The sequence below is a fragment of the Sinocyclocheilus anshuiensis genome, unplaced genomic scaffold (assembly GCF_001515605.1).
Source record: "Sinocyclocheilus anshuiensis isolate Anshui unplaced genomic scaffold, SAMN03320099.WGS_v1.1 scaffold76, whole genome shotgun sequence".
NCBI lineage: Eukaryota > Metazoa > Chordata > Actinopteri > Cypriniformes > Cyprinidae > Sinocyclocheilus > Sinocyclocheilus anshuiensis.
The window spans coordinates 306,272-326,794 of NW_015557067.1; the positions used below are offsets into that span (position 1 = coordinate 306,272).

The 20,523-nt window shown below is 37.3% G+C and overlaps 2 protein-coding genes across 5 annotated transcripts in view; one reads left to right on the forward strand and one right to left on the reverse strand.

Moving 5' to 3' along the window:
• LOC107676680 (N-acetylgalactosaminyltransferase 7) overlaps positions 1-13,505 on the forward strand; it is an 18,148-nt gene extending 4,643 nt beyond the window's left edge. For 2 of the 4 annotated variants that reach the window (XM_016471307.1, XM_016471304.1), the window contains exons 2-12: positions 99-547; positions 4,347-4,513; positions 6,858-6,988; positions 7,072-7,151; positions 9,070-9,252; positions 10,271-10,388; positions 10,899-11,021; positions 11,146-11,364; positions 11,456-11,554; positions 11,646-11,774; positions 13,086-13,505. In XM_016471307.1, coding sequence (XP_016326793.1) covers positions 99-547; positions 4,347-4,513; positions 6,858-6,988; positions 7,072-7,151; positions 9,070-9,252; positions 10,271-10,388; positions 10,899-11,021; positions 11,146-11,364; positions 11,456-11,554; positions 11,646-11,774; positions 13,086-13,223 — 1,836 coding nt within the window. In that variant the 3' untranslated portion in view covers positions 13,224-13,505. Of the gene's footprint in view, positions 1-98; positions 548-4,346; positions 4,514-6,857; positions 6,989-7,071; positions 7,152-7,778; positions 7,962-8,671; positions 8,855-9,069; positions 9,253-10,270; positions 10,389-10,898; positions 11,022-11,145; positions 11,365-11,455; positions 11,555-11,645; positions 11,775-13,085 lie in introns of all 4 variants that reach the window. The other 2 variants (XM_016471305.1, XM_016471306.1) reach the window with 2 other exon arrangements.
• Positions 13,506-15,247: 1,742 nt separating this feature from the next.
• Positions 15,248-17,951, reverse strand: LOC107676685 (high mobility group protein B2-like). Its single transcript, XM_016471314.1, has 5 exons — positions 17,860-17,951; positions 16,981-17,139; positions 16,660-16,808; positions 15,885-16,059; positions 15,248-15,807 (listed from the first exon to the last, which is right to left on the reverse strand). Exons 2-5 carry the CDS (start codon positions 17,125-17,127, stop codon positions 15,652-15,654), a joined length of 627 nt encoding a protein of 208 aa, XP_016326800.1. The 5' UTR covers positions 17,128-17,139; positions 17,860-17,951; the 3' UTR covers positions 15,248-15,651.
• Between the last annotated feature and the right edge of the window lie 2,572 nt (positions 17,952-20,523).

The window sequence follows — 20,523 nt, forward strand, 5'->3', positions numbered from 1 at the left end:
GTGTTTTTAGGGTTAATGTATATTATAAAAATCTAAGCTATGTAACACTACCACACAAACACCACCACTTTGTCTCATATATTTGTCTCTTTTCATAGGCAGGAAGAGATGCAGGTAAACTCTTGCAGCCCAACCCTCACAATAATGACATGGCTGACCAGTTCAAGCCAGTTGTTCCTTGGCCCCACGTCGAAGGAGTTGAGGTTGATCTGGAGTCTATCCGCCAGAAAAATGGTGACAAGCCAAACCCTGCATTCAAAGCCCAGAACCAGCAGAATGTCATCCAGAAGCAATACATCACCTTTAAGCCTCACACCAATGTGTTTAATGAACCTGTGTTGAAGAAAGGAATTCTGGGCAACTTTGAGTCTAAAGAACCTGAGCCTCAGGGGGTCCAGGGCGGACCGGGAGAGGGCAGCAAACAGTTCGTACTGGGACCGGAGTACAAAGATTCTGTTCAGGCCAGCATCAAGGAATTCGGCTTTAATATGGTAGCCAGCGACATGATCTCTCTGGATCGAACCATCGGCGACTTACGGCATGAAGAGTGAGTATGAGCCATTCTGATTTGCGAATGTATTTGGGTGTGTGTAAGGAGGAGAATGTGGGTGTGGTGGTAAATTAGGGTTTTTGGACATTTTTCGCATTGTTTTTAAAGGCTTTTTGCCTCGTGAGAAATTAAACGAATGATCCTCTCTTGTTTTAGCATGTGTTTGACTTCAGTTTCTACTTAAAAAAAACTATTTACTTGTTTTTTAAGATGCTCAGGCTACACACACTATAGACAGTCCGGTTTGACATGTTGGTTTTTCAAGTTATTTTTGTGATCACACCCAGAAAGATGAAAATGATAAGGACACACCTTTTCAAACAAGCTATTTCAATGGCATAGTAGATGACGTATCGCCTCCTTTTTTAGCCACGTCATTTCTCCTTTTTTCAGTTCACACTTACAAACAATACCTATTCATTTTGCTCATGGTACCATCATAATATCATGATTTTTGTGATGTAACACCATGGGACATGGAAGTACCTTGGCGAATATCAAAGTACCTTCTGATAGAAAAAGTGTACTGTGCTGCAGTACATTAAGGGATGTATCTTATACCCTTTACACTCAGAGGACAGTTAGTACTGAAAAGATATTGTGCTGTACTCTATTACTAATGTTCGAGACGTTAAATAGGATCGGCATTATGCCCACAATTCAGCCACTGAAATGTTGTTTGGCCACGTCACAGCTGAATGATAAGCTACAGTCTCTCTCTTTAACTCCCCTCAAGCTGGAAAGCTGGATTATCTGCCTGAGACTGCTTTATGAATTCATACAGCTTCAGAAGTGACCTGAAGCTTTAACAACAGATCTAGCTTCATGTTTGGCCCCTGTAGGGCATCCAGTTTAGACACAGACTTGTTGCTTAATAGGATTTCATTTCCGGCATAATTATAAAATGTTCGCACTTCACACTTGTTATACATTGAGTTGATAGTAAAAACAACATGCAGCATTTTTACCATCAGCAGTTTAATCATTACTGCAGTTTTATGGTGCTGTAGTCAGTGCTGTTCCTTTTGCAGAGAGTCTGAAAGGTGGGGATAGTTCACCTGAAAAAGAAACTGTCATAATTTACTCATGTCATTCTAAAACTGTATGATTTACGTTCTTCTGTGGAATTTAAGATTTTTTTGAGAAATGTGTTTGATTGTACAGTGGAAGTCAATGATAAACCAAAACTGTTATGTTACCAGCATTCTTCAAAATATCTTCTTTTATGTTACACAACCATGCAGGTTTGGAATGACATGAGGCTGTGTAAATGATGACATGATATTCTTTTTGGGGTGAACTATACCTTTCATGAAAATTGTATTGAACTTGACCAGCATACTTTCTTAAATTAATATAAATCTTGAAAATGCTTTTATCAACATACATACATACATACGTACATACTAATTCAAGGTATGCACTTTATCAGTATGTCTCTTCCCTGGGAATTGAACTAATGACTGTGGAGTTGCTAGTACCATGTTGTGCCCTTTGAGCTATATAATCCTAAATATAACTCAATTCATTCACAATTCATGTGTTGTAATGTCACTGCTACATGTTTTGACGCATACTCGCTAGAACTCAATTCCTACTGGGGAAATCAAACCCTTTTCTAGTAGAGAAGTTTGGATAGTGTCTGGATCCAAGTCAGGGCTGAAACAATGAACCCTGCTGTTCTTTGGTACAGGCAGGGTGTAAAGGTGTTTTAACAGCTTATGAACTTGCAGTATTTGCACTAAATGTTACTGGGAACTGAACATCCTGCACTGATCTTTATTGGCATTGTCATCATTGGCTGGTAAATGGCCCATTCAAACTGATCAGGTGTGTGACCTTTTAGAGCGCAACAGAGTTCTTTGGTTTGATTTACCTTTCTCAGACTTAATTATGATGATTTAGGCCATAACATGATTACGTTAGTGCATTTGTATTGGTTGGATTTCCTTATGAGATACCGATTTGTTGGTGAGTGTACACAGTGATACCAACTTTTGTCTGAAGATGTCAGTGTTTTGTCTAAAGTGAGGTTTTGCTTCAGTTTACAATTTACTCTTGCCTTCCTCATAAGACAAACACGCTGAAGCATGTTAACAGTGAATCATTTTGTCGTTTTAAATCTGATATCTTTGTTTGCTGGCACATCCGGGTTTTTTAGAGGCAGTTACTTTGGCCCTTGTGAAAATGTCATCGCTCATTGCGACATGAAAGGAAAAATATTCATCCATATATATTTCATGCATTTAGAGCCCTCAAAATAATCAATCTCATATATAACATATTCTAGCCTATTAAAAAAATGTCAGAATACACTGCTACCTTTGAATGGACGTCAATTTGAGATTTGCTTTTTGATTTGAGGAAAATAAGGTCAGTGGTTAACATTACTTAAGAGATCCTAACTCTAACCTTTGTTTTGAATTTCAAAGCCAGCTTGCAAAATGAAGACTGAAACCACCTCAAGGATGTGGGTGATTCTGACAACATTTGTAGTTCTGCTTATTGTAACTTCTTAGCAACTTAAGTTATTAAAATTCACATTTGAAGTATGTGAGATTTATATTCTAGAACAAAACATGAAAGTCTCTTCAAGTAATTTCTTCAAGACCATATTTTACACACAAATCAAAAACTGGTATTCAAATAACCCAATAGAAATTCTCTAGTGAACACAAGATGAATTAGCCCTCTGAGTTGGCCTACAAATTGACGTCACAACCGAACATTCTGTGCTAAATTTAGCTAAAACATGTAAGTAAATAGCATCCGTCGCTGTAGTTTCAAAGAACAGTTAGCATTAGCACTAAGATGGTGACAGCTTGTTTGAGTAGTGCAGCACACCCCGATCTCCAGTGAGACTGAACGTCATGGGCGTGAGTTGCTCTTCCAGTTGAGTGGCTTTACTGTGCCATGTAAGACAAGTTAGGCCTTATGACTTGTGTTACATGGGACTTAACTCTGATGCTAAAAGAGGCTAAACTGCCATAAGAAAAAAGTGTTGCTCTGCCAGTATGTTGCAGACAGGAATCATTATTTTTTAATGGGTTTTTGGAGGGAAATGTTGTGTTTGTTACAACATATAGGTTAATGAGATTAATCTAGCCCGTATCACATGCATAGACTTGACTTAGGCAGGTCTATGTCCTATTTACTTTAGGCATCAAGAGTTTCCTCATGCATACATTTTCTCTTTTCTAAGCTGCTTAAGCTTTTACTTTAAAACTGATGTTTGCACCATATAAGAATTTGTACATAAACTAAACCCTAGTGCAAATAACTCACCAGGAGCCTACAAACAAAGCCAAAATTGTTTTCATTATAATGCTTTTTTTTGTCCTTATTCTTCAATATCATAGTTCAAGTAGGCCTATCATTGTATCATTTTTTCCAACTACCTCTATATTTCTACTATAAGAACCTAAAAATTTTTATTTCATTTTTTTTTTTTTTTTGAAATAAGATTTGAGTTTGTGCTATTCATTCTGGCCCTACACACAACTGTCACTTATCTACTGAAAGTGAATGAAACTGGATGAAGAAACTTTTAACTTCGAGCTTCAGTAGAGAATGAGGAAGTGTGTTTGGGCATTGCTCTCCCCTTATTCAGAGGAAACAGTTGCTGTTTCCTGTCTCACAAATTGCTTCCACAGGATGGAGGTGGATGCAAGTGTGTAAGAATCTACCACTAATGCATATACAGTCAGTGTGTGCAAGTGCACAAAATGAAATCAACTCCACAACAACATTCGCTTCCAAAATAGTGTGCTTTATAACTATGTGTATTTTTCTGTAGGTGTAAATACTGGCACTATGATGAAAACCTCCTCACCTCCAGCGTGGTCATTGTCTTCCATAATGAGGGCTGGTCCACACTGATGAGGACAGTGCACAGTGTCATCAAAAGAACCCCAAGGAAATACCTGGCTGAGATCGTCATGATTGATGACTTCAGTAACAAAGGTAGTGTGAACATTGTTTTAATTTCTTCATTAAATACTCTACATAGCACATTTGTGTACTTTGTGCTTTGCATATTTTTCTATAAGAACCTAAAAATTTTTATTTCATTTTTTTTTTTTTTTTTGAAATAAGATTTGAGTTTGTGCTATTCATTCTGGCCCTACACACAACTGTCACTTATCTACTGAAAGTGAATGAAACTGGATGAAGAAACTTTTAACTTCGAGCTTCAGTAGAGAATGAGGAAGTGTGTTTGGGCATTGCTCTCCCCTTATTCAGAGGAAACAGTTGCTGTTTCCTGTCTCACAAATTGCTTCCACAGGATGGAGGTGGATGCAAGTGTGTAAGAATCTACCACTAATGCATATACAGTCAGTGTGTGCAAGTGCACAAAATGAAATCAACTCCACAACAACATTCGCTTCCAAAATAGTGTGCTTTATAACTATGTGTATTTTTCTGTAGGTGTAAATACTGGCACTATGATGAAAACCTCCTCACCTCCAGCGTGGTCATTGTCTTCCATAATGAGGGCTGGTCCACACTGATGAGGACAGTGCACAGTGTCATCAAAAGAACCCCAAGGAAATACCTGGCTGAGATCGTCATGATTGATGACTTCAGTAACAAAGGTAGTGTGAACATTGTTTTAATTTCTTCATTAAATACTCTACATAGCACATTTGTGTACTTTGTGCTTTGCATATTTTTTTTAAAGTTCAGCACAGGTACTGGCATTATTTTGTGCAAAAAAAAATACCAAAGTCATATTTACAATGCAAACATGGAAAAGAAAGGTGCATTGATGCCAGTGTCTCGGGGAGTAGCTAACTATATTACAACTTAACATTCTTCAGTAATGTGAGAGTAACTCAGCTGCTTTCAAATCAGTATAGATATTTCAATAACTGGAAGTAGTGTTGCTGTTTTTTAAGTACCTTGTACATTTTATTGTGTTGCAACAGACGAGTAAAAACCATTGGGAAGTCTGAATCAATGTAAATTGGTTGTCTTGTCCATTTGGTAATTTCAAAGAAATGATTTAAAACAGTTTCCCAATTCATTTAAGTGAAGTGTTCATAACTGTTTTCTTCTTAGTTATACACATTACGTTAGAGAGTTTTCTAATTTTATTGTATTTAGTGTGAATTAATCTGTAAAGTACGAAGTAAATTAAATAATCGGATGCCCATTTCTGATGCTGATTCACATTGAATTAAAGTTGTGAAGAAATATAAGTAGAGATGTACATCCGAGTGAAACGGATTATTGAAAAAATGTAGGGCAGGAACTTGTTGATTAGATGGAGGCAAATCTACAGGTGCATCTCAATAAATTAGAATGTCGTGGAAAAGTCAGGCATACGTCACCATAGAGAAGTCTTGTTTCACTGGAAGATTCAATTTTGACATTTTTATTTAGAATTATAGGGTTAAAAAAATGTAAGGAAACTTATGCACAGATGAATTCTTCACAATAAAATCAAAAACATTCATAATTTTAATGTTGAGAAACTTTAGTACTTCAAAATAACAGGAAAAGCTTAATGTCTGTCCCTATTTGAGATCATTCTCCAAAATATGAATACAGCATTTTTATTTGATGGTCCTCAGTTCTCTAAATACTGATTTACATGTTCTGGCTGTTTTGGATTGTCACTGTCTTTCAGCAGTTACTGGTTTTTCAGGTTTAAGAAAGTGAAGCATGGTTTTAGTTTTGATACCCCTTCTCTAGAGAGTCTATTCTGCACTCCTAAGTGAAAGAGATATATCGTTGCCACAACCTGTAGGCGGTCTGCCTGAAGACTAATGCTGAGCGCTTGTTCATTAATATGGGGCAAGCAGACTGTTACTGAATGGAGATCATTACTCTTTAAGAGATCGCTCACAGGGGAACTATGAATGAATGCAGTGCTGCGACTTGGCCGATAAGAATCAATAAAGGGCGTATAGGCTCCAAATGTTTCATGCATTTAGTAATAAAGGTCAGTAAAACTTTGTTCAGGCAGCACACAGTTTCGATTTGTTTTTCAAATGCAATCTTTAGGGCTGACTGTCTGCACTTTTTTGCAAGTGGTCAGATTGGATCCACTTGTTGTGGTATAATTAATGTATGGTATATCTACGCTGGTTGCTATAGTAATGATGTAGGTGTGAGCAATATGCCAATAACTTTCTTTTACAACTGAGTAGCAAGCTATAATTAAGATGTGCAGTCAGAAAGCTGAAAATTTTGCCTCTACACATTATATCGCTTATGGCATATTGCCATGGTGCTCATGAGGTATATTATATATATATATATATATATATATATAAGTTGTTTGTATGTGTTCTCTCGTTAGTTCATCTTAAAGAGAGGCTGGAGGAGTACATAAAACAGTGGAATGGGTTGGTCAAACTGTTCCGCAATGAAAAGAGAGAGGGTCTGATCCAGGCCAGGAGCATAGGAGCCCGTAAAGCCACTCTGGGACAGGTTTGGGCCCCATAATCAGCATAATGTTAAATGGGTCTACATAAATGTGATTTGTTTGTGTCACACTGTGGTTCTGTCCTCAGGTGCTGATCTACCTGGATGCTCATTGTGAAGTTGGGGTGAACTGGTACGCCCCGCTGGTGGCCCCCATTTCAAAAGACCGGTATGATTTAAGCTCTAGGATGATTTTGTGCCCGCTGAAAGAGACTTAGTTTAAAATGCAAATGCTGGGCTATAGAAGTGTTCTTTCCTATTCATGTTGATTTCATATTTATGTACAACATTAAATACATACATTCAATTTTATACATTTTTTTTTAAGTGAGAGGTTTCAACTTAATGACTCTAAAAAGGTCATGTGGTTTAACAAAAAAAATAAATTGTAATATTTTCCTTGCACCTTGAATACAGGTGAGTGTGCACATCAAAAAAAATTTTAACAAGTTTTTTAATATAAATATCATGAATTCTTAAATATCATTACATTTTTGTGGAGTTGCACCACACAACATTACATACAATCTGAACTCATTTATTGTCATAAAAAGGTCCAATTCGATATTTTAAGAGACTTTTAAGAGTGTCTGCTGGGGTCTCCTCTATGAAATAATCGTGTTTTATGTTTCTGCATGTTGATTGGACCACATGACTAGTTTTTTGGACAAGTTATTCAAATATTCATATAAAATATAATTTATTTTTTACAATTTTCTTTCTAATGTACTACCCAGTTATTTTTTATTTTCTTTTTTAAATCTTAACCTAAATGTATGTTGTGTTAATGTTGCAGAACGGTCTGCACAGTACCGTTGATAGATTACGTAGACGGCAATGATTATACCATAGAGCCACAGCAGGGTGGGGATGAGGACGGTCTGGCGCGAGGCGCCTGGGACTGGAGCCTCCTGTGGAAAAGGGTCCCTCTCAGCAGCAGGGAGAAGGCTAAGAGAAAGCATAAAACAGAGCCTTATCGGTAAACTTCGACCCTCCAATAAGCATGATCATTAAAACCATTCTGTCTCTCTCTTGTTTTGTCTCCCCATCCCCTTGTGTGTGTGTGTGTGTGTGTGTGTGTGTGTGTGTGTGTATGTATGTTAATGCTTAGTTTAAAATGCAAATGCTGGGCTATAGAAGTGTTCTTTCCTATTCATGTTGATTTCATATTTATGTACAACATTAAATACATACATTCAATTTTATACATTTTTTTTTAAGTGAGAGGTTTCAACTTAATGACTCTAAAAAGGTCATGTGGTTTAACAAAAAAAATAAATTGTAATATTTTCCTTGCACCTTGAATACAGGTGAGTGTGCACATCAAAAAAAATTTTAACAAGTTTTTTAATATAAATATCATGAATTCTTAAATATCATTACATTTTTGTGGAGTTGCACCACACAACATTACATACAATCTGAACTCATTTATTGTCATAAAAAGGTCCAATTCGATATTTTAAGAGACTTTTAAGAGTGTCTGCTGGGGTCTCCTCTATGAAATAATCGTGTTTTATGTTTCTGCATGTTGATTGGACCACATGACTAGTTTTTTGGACAAGTTATTCAAATATTCATATAAAATATAATTTATTTTTTACAATTTTCTTTCTAATGTACTACCCAGTTATTTTTTATTTTCTTTTTTAAATCTTAACCTAAATGTATGTTGTGTTAATGTTGCAGAACGGTCTGCACAGTACCGTTGATAGATTACATAGACGGCAATGATTATACCATAGAGCCACAGCAGGGAGGGGATGAGGACGGTCTGGCGCGAGGCGCCTGGGACTGGAGCCTCCTGTGGAAAAGGGTCCCTCTCAGCAGCGGGGAGAAGGCTAAGAGAAAGCATAAAACAGAGCCTTATCGGTAAACTTCGACCCTCCAATAAGCATGATCATTAAAACCATTCTGTCTCTCTCTTGTTTTGTCTCCCCATCCCCTTGTGTGTGTGTGTGTGTGTGTGTGTGTGTGTGTGTGTGTGTGTGTGTGTGTGTGTGTGTGTGTGTGTGTGTGTGTATGTCCATGTTTGCATGCATGGACCTCCCCCTTGCCTCTCCTCCATCCTCTGTGGCCATGTTCAGAACGGTGTGCACAGTGCCTCTTATAGACTCTATTAATGGCAAGACTTTCACCATCGAGCCGCAGGGGGGTGGCGATGAGGATGGCTTTGCCAGAGGAGCATGGGACTGGAGCATGCTTTGGAAACGCGTGCCTCTGAATAGCAAGGAGAAGCAGAAGAGACTAACTAGAACTGAGCCCTATCGGTAATTTAGAGCCATAATCCTGAGCTGATTAGGGCTGACCACAACACACATAAGTGGAGAAACCTTGTCTCTCACTTATAAATACTGGTGGTGGTCTGCTTCTCTCTACTTCTTTAACAGTTCAGCTTTTACGACGCTTATTAAATACTTCCCGCAAAGTGCTAAAGCTGTATAGTAACTGCTATGAAGTGGTCATAAAACAATGAAGTGATTTTAACAAAATACTTCATATATTATGACTACACTATGGCTGTTCTGGTTGAGTCGCTCAACTACTAGAGCTACTAAACTAACGACTCCTAGAACCTGTATCTGCTTCTCTTTGCATGCAGTCTCCATTCTGTCTTGTCTACGAACTTATCTTTCCTGTGGTAGTGACTTGGCATAAGCGTACCCAAGTGCACATGCACCTAGTCACCAAACAGGAGAAAGTGTGTATGCTGCTTGAATTTTTACTCGAAATTCTTTAAACTGTTATAATATGGTGCTTTCTGTCTACTTTCCTGCAATTAAATTTTCAAAAGCTGTTAGTTGCTACAAGCAAGTAGAAAAGAAACACCAGAATTTTGCAGAAGGCACTGAGACAAAACATGGCCATTTTTTATTTAAATGGGATTTTATATATATATTTTTTAAGTATGACAGCATTTTACTACTTGTTCTGGTGTCTCTTTGGCTTTGTTCATACTGCAGGACAAAATCAGATTTTTCCCTCATAAATTTGATTTTAATATGTATTTTTTAGACCAACTGTTCAAACTCAAGTTACCTGTGACAAAAAAAAACAAAACAAAAAAAAAAATCTGTTATGAACATTTAGGTTAAGACATATTAGCAAAAATGTGTAAAGCTTGTAAAAAATGTTTTCCAGACAAATAAAAAATCTAAATCTAAATGCATTTCAGATTTTTACTGCCAGTCTGAACAAAGCCTGGTCGCTTAATGTTGTCAAATACTGTACTGTACGTGTGTGAAACGTAAGGTGGAAACATTCCTGACAGGAAAATATGTGTGTCAGGTCTCCTGCGATGGCTGGAGGACTCTTCGCAATAGAGAGAGAGTTCTTCTTTGAGCTGGGCCTCTATGATCCAGGCCTTCAGATCTGGGGAGGAGAAAACTTTGAGATCTCCTACAAGGTATTTTTACTTTAAATTGGTTTTTACTTTACTTTAAATTGGTTGTGGTCTCTCAGCTGAAAATTGTACTAGATTTTTTTGTCTTTCACCAAAGTTTGCATACAAGGTAATTCTGTGTTTGCACGGTTATAATGATCTTTGTCCAGGGCAACACTTGACTGCTCAACATTTTTCTTACATGGCTCTGCATGTGTTCAGTCTTACCAGCTGACTCTAGTAAGATAATAAAATAATTTTTACTCAAATCAACACTTCATGCCCATATATTGATTTAAGTAATCTACAGTCAGACAGTCTTTATCACAAAATAAATGGTTAATGTTGCCATGAATATAGCCATTGTTGCTGATGTTGCGTTAAAACCTAAATAAACAGATTATCACAAAATAAAATTCTTCAGGGCAATATTTCTATATTAATTGCACAGAGCAACATATTTATCCAAATTCGGCAGTTTATTTGTGCGTGAGCACTTTCTGAATCCCTGCCGTGTGTGTATGTCCCGTGTAGATATGGCAGTGTGGTGGGCAGCTTCTGTTCGTGCCATGTTCACGGGTGGGGCACATCTACCGTCTACAGGGCTGGCAGGGAAACCCACCTCCTGCTCATGTAGGCTCATCCCCCACGCTTAAGGTCAGTTCAGCTCTTTTTTTTTCTATAATCACATTTTTATGAATCTGAAAAAAAGCTGGGTCACAGTTATACTTTACACTAAATCCAGTCTGTAACCTTCACTCTTCTTTTTGGCTGCGTGTAGAACTATGTGCGGGTGGTGGAGGTGTGGTGGGATGAGTATAAAGACTATTTCTACGCCAGTCGGCCTGAGACTCTGACGCTGGCCTACGGAGACATCAGCAGCTTGAAGAAGTTCAGAGAGGAACATCGCTGCAAGAGCTTCAAGTGGTTCATGGAAGAGATTGCCTATGACATCCCTCTACATTACCCACTGCCTCCAAAGAATGTGGAATGGGGAGAGGTGCATATATAATCAATAGAAAGAAAAACACAGTTGAAACTGGTTTAAATATATTGGCATTTGTCATCATTCAGTCGTTTTCTTTCAATAGATTCGTGGGTATGAGACCAGCTACTGCATCGACAGCATGGGCCACACCAATGGTGGCAATGTCGAAATTGGGCCTTGTCATAGAATGGGTGGGAATCAGGTAAAGGAAAATGATTTAGTAGCAGTACTTTGCTTTTCACAGTTTTTATAGCGTCCCCCCCCCTCCTTATTTTTCTTATGCCTTTCTCCAGCTCTTTAGAATTAATGAAGCAAACCAGCTCATGCAGTACGACCAGTGCCTGACAAAGGGAGGCGACGGATCTGCTGTCATCATAACACACTGCAACTTAAACGAGCACACAGAGTGGAAATATTTTAAGGTATGTCACAGGAGGTATCGAGCCTCTTTTGGCCTTGGTGCCTAATCAATAAAACTACCATTTTTATAGCAAAGGTGACACTTTACAATAAGTTTCAGTAGTCTAACACTAGGTTATGTAATAGCTAGTGCTGGTTAAAGATGGTTAAACATGTATTAGTATCGGTAAAATTCTAAGTTAATATACTTGGAATATATATATATTAATAGTTCAGTAGTTTGGCGTCTAAGATTTTATTTAATGTTTTTGAAAGGAGTCTCTTATACTCTCCAAGGCTATATTTATTTAATGAAAAATACAGTAAAAACAGCAATATTGTGAAATATTACTATAAATTAAAATGTTTTCTTTTTGAATATATTTTAAAATGTAATTTACTCCTGTGATGGCAAAGCGGAATTGTCAGCAACCTTTGCTTCAGTCTTCAGTGTCACATGATCGTTCAGAAATCATTCTAATATGCTGATTTGCTGCTCAGGAAACATGTCTTATTATTATCAACATTGAAAACAATTGTGCTACTTCATATTTGCCTGAAAACCATGATGCTGTGTTTTTTTTTGTTTTTTTTTGGTGAATAGAAAGTTAAAAAGAAAGGCATTTATTTGAAATAGAATATTTTTGGTAACAATGTAAAAGTATTTACTGTGTGTGCTTAAAGGCACACTGTGTAACTTTTGGCACTCTAGTGGTTAATAATAAACAAAACTGCATGCATCTCGTTGAAGAACATTGTAGATGGAGCTACTTCTCTGTTTATGGTTATGACAAGTCATGCAGGTACTGGGCTACTCTGCAGCAGTTGTCGTCCTGACAGGTCTAAAGTCGTCCTAATATTATATTTTAGGCATACCGTATAGTGATTCAGGATAAGACAGAAACACGATATGGAAGATGGAATCATGATTTACTTGCTCATTGTATACATTTTGTACTTTAAAACAAAAAAAAGTTACATAGTCTTACATTTAACCTTAAAATTTACATAAAGTTACCTTTAATGAATAAACGTATTATTTTCTTAAAAAATAAAAATGTATTGACCCCAAACCTTTGGACAATAGTAAAATGTAAAAACATAATATCCTTTAGTTAACAGATTGTTAACCAACATGAAACAACAATGAACAATAGTCTATAAATGTAAGCAAAATTAATACAGTATTAGTAATAAATACTGTAAGTATAGTTTTCTGTTAGTTTATGATGCCTAATTTAAGAACTTTATTGTAAAGTGTTGGCAAACTTTACTCTGTGCCTTGCTGTATCGATTCTTCAGTGAACTTTTCCAATGCTTCTAATTTCTCATAGGATCTACATCGATTCACACATATACCTACAGGGAAATGCTTGGATCGCTCTGATGTCTTGCACAAAGTTTATATAGCTGACTGTGACAACAGTAAGAGCTCACAGAAGTGGGAGATGAACAACATTGTGGCAGTTTGAGAGCCATGCTCAAATGTGCTTCAAGGATAAACACTTGACTACAGCAACAGGTTTTACCAGTATACACGTGACTAGTTTTAGTCATCACCCGAATAACTCTGAACTCCGATCATAAACTTTTTTTTTTCCTCCATTGAAGACAATGTTTACATCGGTTCATCCCCAGTGCCCATCGCATGGGTTTTTCTTTGGAATCTGTGGATGGGAGAGGTCTACCTAACAGAATGTGCACAATGTGTGCTGAGATGAATTATCTAATACCACTTTTGTTGCTGCTCCATTATAAAACTCCGATCATAAACTTTTTTTTTCCCTCCATTGAAGACAATGTTTACATCGGTTCATCCCCAGTGCCCATTGCATGGGTTTTTCTTTGGAATCTGTGGATGGGAGAGGTCTACCTAACAGAATGTGCACAATGTGTGCTGAGATGAATTATCTAATACCACTTTTGTTGCTGCTCCATTATAAAAAACAGGTTGTCCGTCAAGTACTGGGATTCATATCTTTTTTTTAACACTGGACCTTCATCATGTTTGAGATGACAACCTGCCACTTGAACTATTTTCGTCTTTGGCACAATGGCACATTTTTTTGCCATATACTATGGGTAAAGAATGGGAATGGAAGAAAAAAGGGAAATGGGGACATAGGGTCAACAATGAAAAAAATATGATACATTTATTTTTATCTACTGCATAAATGTTTGCTTGGTTGGGGGAATAGATGTTTACTTTTATGTGAAAATCAGCAATTGATTATAATACTATTCATGGGCAAAAATCATTTCGAGCAATTGGAGCAAATTTGTTTCAAGGGCAAGAATGATTGCAATGTGTACATTTTTGTTTGTTTTGTACAATGTAAATATGATTATTTCTAAATTAACATTTTGAGATATGGTGGGCTTCCCAATGAAGGTGTAAATATCTAAGTTATAATGGCTGTTTTCTCAAGAAAATAAATGGAACATTTTTACCAGTCTGCTGTATTGAAGTGCTGTTTTTAGCAGGTTAAATGATAATTCAACCATTTAGATGATCATGAGGATTAAGTTAGAACTTTCCACAAATAGGGTACCCCTTAGTATCCTTTTTTTAGGCATAAATCACATATTTTCTGTAGGAAAAATTACGTTAGATTAAATATCTAATATAATACTGAACCATGAAAAGTAGGTCACTTTAATTGTTTAATGCTGATGCAGAAGCCATGTTGTTTGACTAGTTGTTCCAAATTGTATCCAAGAGTTGCAAAGCTAAAATTAACCCAAACTGGTTATAATTAATTGGTCAACATTTTGTTTTCGGAGTTCCTGAAATAAAGAACCACCTCCCTTTGTTGATGAAAAAAATGTCATGCTATTTTGGACTATCCTTGGAAAGTGCCTACTAAAGCAGAAATGACCCCAAGCATTTGAATAATTACAAGACTGTTTGTGTGCTGGTGAGGTTGTTCAAGGCAGTAGACTAAGCTTGTGGAGGATAAGCAGCTGTGCAGCAGTCTTAGTGATACAGGTGAGCAGATGTCATATGATATACAGTACATCTTACTGCATAGAATATACCCAACCTATATATAGGACCACTTATCACATGACCAAGCTAAAGGACATCTCAGCCCGACCATAAATCATGCATGTACTTTAACATAACTCTGGTTACAGATTGCATGTGCATTTATGCCACTTATTTTCCAGATCAAGTCATCCACTGGTGAGATCAGCATTTCCTTCTCCGATGAGTCAACCAAGTGACAAAATAAGATCCAAAAATAAACAAGTTTAAGATGACTGTTACACCCCATCACAAGAAACTAAGCCTAACTGAAAAACAGCAAGTGTATTAGAATCACAAAACTGCTTGTAAAACTAGGAGTACATACAGAACAGCTTTAAGTTATAAAACAGCTAAAGCGGAACAATGTAAACAAGGTTTTTATTTTAAAAGCTAAGTTTCATAGTTTGCCTAGCCCATTAATAGCTTTTGTATTTCAATAATGTCAGTTACTCAATCAGCACTAGCTTAAATTCTGCAAAATTCTTTAATAAGTCAAAATTGCACACAGTGAAAAGGGGAATTGGTCATAATATACAAAATTTAATAAAAAGAAAAAAAAATTCAGTCTACACATCTTCAAAGCTCATTTAAAAAAAACTGAGACACTACACAAATTCAAACTCTTCCTTATTTGTCTTAAAATGGCAGTAGAAATAATAACAGGGAAACCAAAGCAACCACAGCTATCAAGACAAAAAGCAGTGCTTAAAAAAAAAAAAAAAAAGCGGTTACATTTACAAAACAGCACATGACCTCAATATGTATTCAATTATACACATTTCTGTACATGTATTGAAAAAAAATAAATGCTAAAAAAAATGCATTCACATTGTTTTGCAAACAACTCTGCTCAAGTTTTCCCTGATAGTTTAATCATCATCATCATCGTCGTCATCATCCTCATCCTCTTCTACATCCTCCTCATCCTCATCATCGTCATCATCCGCTTCTGCCTTCTTTCCTACTGGCCGGCCAGGTCCACCCTTCTTGCCACCATCTGCTTTGGCGCGATATGCAGCAACATCCTGGTAGGAAAGTTGTGTTAATATGAGCAAAACCGCAAATTGTTATTGGAAGTACCTGAAATTGGGCCACGCTTTACCTTTTCATACTTCTCCTTGAGCTTCATGGCCTTCTGCTCATATGGAGCCTTTTCCTTTGGTGAAAGCTTGGACCACATCACCCCAAGCTTCTTTGCAATATCACCAATAGAGATGCCAGGGTTGTCGTTCTTCACTTTTGGGCGATGGTCAGAGCAGAAGACGAAGAAAGCAGATCTGATGGTAGAGAGCAAAAAGAAGAAAAAAAAAAAAGTTACTCAAGTCAAAACCGCAGAAATCTCATGGGTCTACTTGTGCACTACTCACGGTGGACGGTGGGGAGCATTTGGATCCTTCTGCTTTTTCCCTCCCTTTGCACCTTTAGGAGGCATGTAGTTTTTCATCTCCCGGTCATAGCGGACCTTGTCGGTTTTGGCCATTTCCTCAAACTTGACCTTCTCCTTTGAGGACACGGTCTGAAAAAACATGACTACGATTAGGTTCTGCCAGGCGCAGCGTGTGGCTCTTTATCCTCCCGCCCTACATTTGCCTCAGTCCCTTGAGTAACAGATGCATAGTGTAATTCTGCCCCACCCCCTCCTTACCAACCCCAGGAAAAACATTGCAGCCTTTCTGTTCAACTCACTTTCCATCTTTCAGAGTGCAATATCACCAATAGAGATGCCTGGGTTGTCGTTCTTCACTTTTGGGCGATGGTCAGAGCAGAAGACGAAGAAAGCAGATCTGATGGTAGAGAGCAAAAAGAAAAAAGAAAAAAAAAAAGTTACTCAAGTCAAAACCGCAGAAATCTCATGGGTCTACTTGTGCACTACTCACGGTGGTCTCTTAGGAGCATTTGGATCCTTCTGCTTTTTCCCTCCCTTTGCACCTTTAGGAGGCATGTAGTTTTTCATCTCCCGGTCATAGCGGACCTTGTCGGTTTTGGCCATTTCCTCAAACTTGACCTTCTCCTTTGAGGACACGGTCTGAAAAAACATGAGACTACGATTAGGTTCTGCCAGGCGCAGCGTGTGGCTCTTTATCCTCCCGCCCTACATTTGCCTCAGTCCCTTGAGTAACAGATGCATAGTGTAATTCTGCCCCACCCCCTCCTTACCAACCCCAGGAAAAACATTGCAGCCTTTCTGTTCAACTCACTTTCCATCTTTCAGAGCACTTCTTGGAGAACTCTGCAAAGTCCACCTTAGTCCCTGGGCTTTTCTTCTTATGTTCCTCCCGGCAGGTCTGCACAAAGAACGCGTAAGAGGACGTCTTTCCCCTGGGCTTGTTAGGATCTTTACCCATGGCTGTGATACGCTAAAAGGGATAAATACAAATAAAAAAAATCCCCAAACTGTTAGAAAAAGACTCATAACGCTGCAGCATGTTTTTCAGTAAAAAAAAATCCTGTCAGTCTTGCTTTGTACGCTGGTAAAGCAACGGAGAAATGATCGCTCACTAACGCTAACGTTAGTTAATCCGATCAAGTTCCTGTTTCGTTTCCACCAGAGCACTCAACTAGAACAATAAGCGCCCCTCCATTTTGTTTTCCCGCCTAAACTGCAGGAAATATGCGCTAGAATGTCAGTCGAAAGCAAATGGTTTCAGGTTCTACGCGTTAAAAAGCGAATAAACCCACCAAATTAGCGAGGCATACTACTTTGGAGGACTTTTAGCTGCCTCAGGCTCAGTGCGCGGGCGCTGCGCTCCATTACGACCTCAAACTCCTAGCCAGTCATGGCTGCTTACGCTCTTAACTTTACAAGATCACTAAGCTGGCAAAATCCTCGCAAATCTACGTGTTCACAAAACCAACAGAGCTACAACTAAGACACCAGCATCATTTTTCATAAACAACACTTTACTTAATTTAAACTGCAATAGTTAAGGTTTATGTTTCATATAAAATTCTTAATTCGTACAAAAAAAAAAAAAAAATCACGACCATATAACATCGTCTTTCTTAGACATGCTCGATAAAAGCTCCATATAAACAAACAAAAAAAACATCTACCTGAGAAATTAAGACATGCTTACCTATAATCAGCCTCAACTGCTCGACAGAACGTACGTATTCTTCTGGTAAACTGTTTTGTCGCTGTGGTGCAAGGCGCACAAACTTGATTAAATGCCCATAGACTCCACCCTCTGAGCGCTCGTCTGACTGGTTGGGATACGTTCAAATTTGAATCGGCAACGTTCTAGGCGTGATATTGAATTCCTATTGGCTGTCGGTGACCGCAGTCAAGTTTCCTCGTGAAAATTAGATCCAGATGACGACGCCACTGATCTCGTCAGCTATTGGTTGAACTGGGGATTTAAAATAATGAGCGGTAAGTCTTAGAACCAGGAAAACGCGCCTCAGTTTTATTCTTATTTTGAAAGGACTTTAAAGCAAATATGAATACGTTGCACACGCAGAGAGAAAGTGTTTGAGGGTTTTTTCCATGCCAGACAAAATCACATTCACGTTTTGTTTTGAAGTTTTAAGTGGTATGAACAATGGCGCGCCATACGGACAAAAGCTAACTGTTGATGCGAGTTTGAAGACGCCATGCCTTGGGTCTCGAGGGTGTTGTTAAAACCATTTCATTGCTATTTTTCCAATTACTTTATACCCACGTTGTTATATGCCTTCTGCTGTACTTAAAAGTAACGTGGTTTTTGTAGTTTCTCATTTCTTAGTATAGGCTATAGCTTTTCTTAAGTGTTCTTAATGTTACTATATATTTACTGCTTAAATAAAAAGATCCTTTTACGTAACTCCATTTTCAACCGCGCATACATCGTATATTGCATAATATTTTTTTTTCTACGTGTTTGCCAATATTGCTGCCCTGTAATATACACACATTTGGTGACGTTATTGTTGCGTTCCGAAACATACGTGATCACGTGATACTTTGACCTTTTGTGAGGGAAAGGGCGTGTTTGTTATGTTTGTTGTTGAGTACCATTGAATATTAGAAAGTATTAAAACCGTATAATGGAAGATAATGCATTGTATAGTTCACGAAAACATACTTACAACTGATATAACAAACAGTCATTTTCTTATAATTCTTAATATATAAACAAAGTTGAATCATTCTTATAGCACAATAAGCAACATTGCCTATAGGTATTATTTCTATATAGCTGCTGTTTTTGCTATTCTCACCAGTTTGTAAGTAAATACTACGAATTTGTGCCAGTGTTAATATATCATATCAGTGTTAATGTATAGCCTGAATGCACTGTAAGTCGCTTTGGATAAAAGTGTCTGCTAAATGCATAAATTAAATAATATCATATCAAATAACACATATACATGTAAATGTGCCAATGTGATGACAAATAAATAAAGATATATTCAGTTTGTTTAGACAAATCTGAAATTTGTATGGGCAGTTCAAGCCAGTTCCAGGCAATGTGTGGCTATAAAGATTCATTGTGGAAAACACCCTCAGCTGTTCTGTTCAGACAACTGAAAGGCCAAGGGGGATGGACAACTGGAACTGAAATGTTTAGGAAGAACAAGGGCAGTAGTTGGATAGAGTTTAACAAAAAAAAAGGTAACTTTTATAAAGAAAAAAAATTGTGTAGCCTATTTGTACAAACTTTATAAATATTACTAAAATCACACGAACATCTGATATCTTTGTACAAAAGTACATATTTTCAACGTTATTGTGATGGTTGACTAAATGAGGACTTCAACATGAATTAGCACGACACTGTTACCAACTATATTTTAGCATTAAAACAACACCTCGCATTCTCCTGAATCACATCTCTCTACCTTTTGCCATTAGATTTGAATAGGTTAGGACAATAGAAGTGTAAAACAGTTCTGGAGAATTAGCCAAATGGCTCTTTAAGTACCCTGAGCACAAAAGGCATGATTGAAAGGCTGATTCAAGTGTGAACTGGTCAAATAAGAGGACTGAGTAGACCAATCTACACTGAAACCCCTTTGCTGTAGGATTTACTTAAAAACAATTTTCAGTTGCTAGTATATTTCACAAATAATTATGGCAATTAAGGCACAGCAAGTAACGCATTAAATGTGAAATTCTGTAGTAGAAAGACTGAAATGGTATTTTCTTGAAAAAAATGTACTCTTTATTTGTTATTTGTAACATGTAATCTTTGTTTTATTTATAGAACTTTGAACATGCCTTGAATATTTTTTCAGGTTTTGACTAGCTAAGGAAAAACTTATTTGAGAATAATAAGGAGTATAGTGAGTATTGATGGTTGTGCTTCTATCCCAAATGTCTAGCACAACAACTAAAGCTATTGGGTTTCTGGTCTTTGTTATTCTATGTCCCTCTGTTGTTAGACTTACCTTTTTTGTTATGGACTCATGCCGTTTTAACTTTGAAAATGTGTCATTCTTTAGACTTATGGATTTCGTAGGTATAGAAAAATCTACAGGTGAAACATTTTCCCCTTTTCTCTTTTGTAACATGCCCTTCAGTTTAGATTTCTACATGAAGCATATACTGTTTGTATCTGTGGTGTGGTGCTATTAGAGTGCTCCAAGATCTGGCAAGAGCAGACATGCTGATACAAACCAAAATGATACTCATCAAATGTGAAGAGTGATAGTTAGTTTTGGTTGACTGTACAGCAAGCTAAGTAGCAGTGTCTTTTATATATATATATACATACAGTGGGTACGGAAAGTATTCAGACCCCCTTAAATTTTTCACTCTG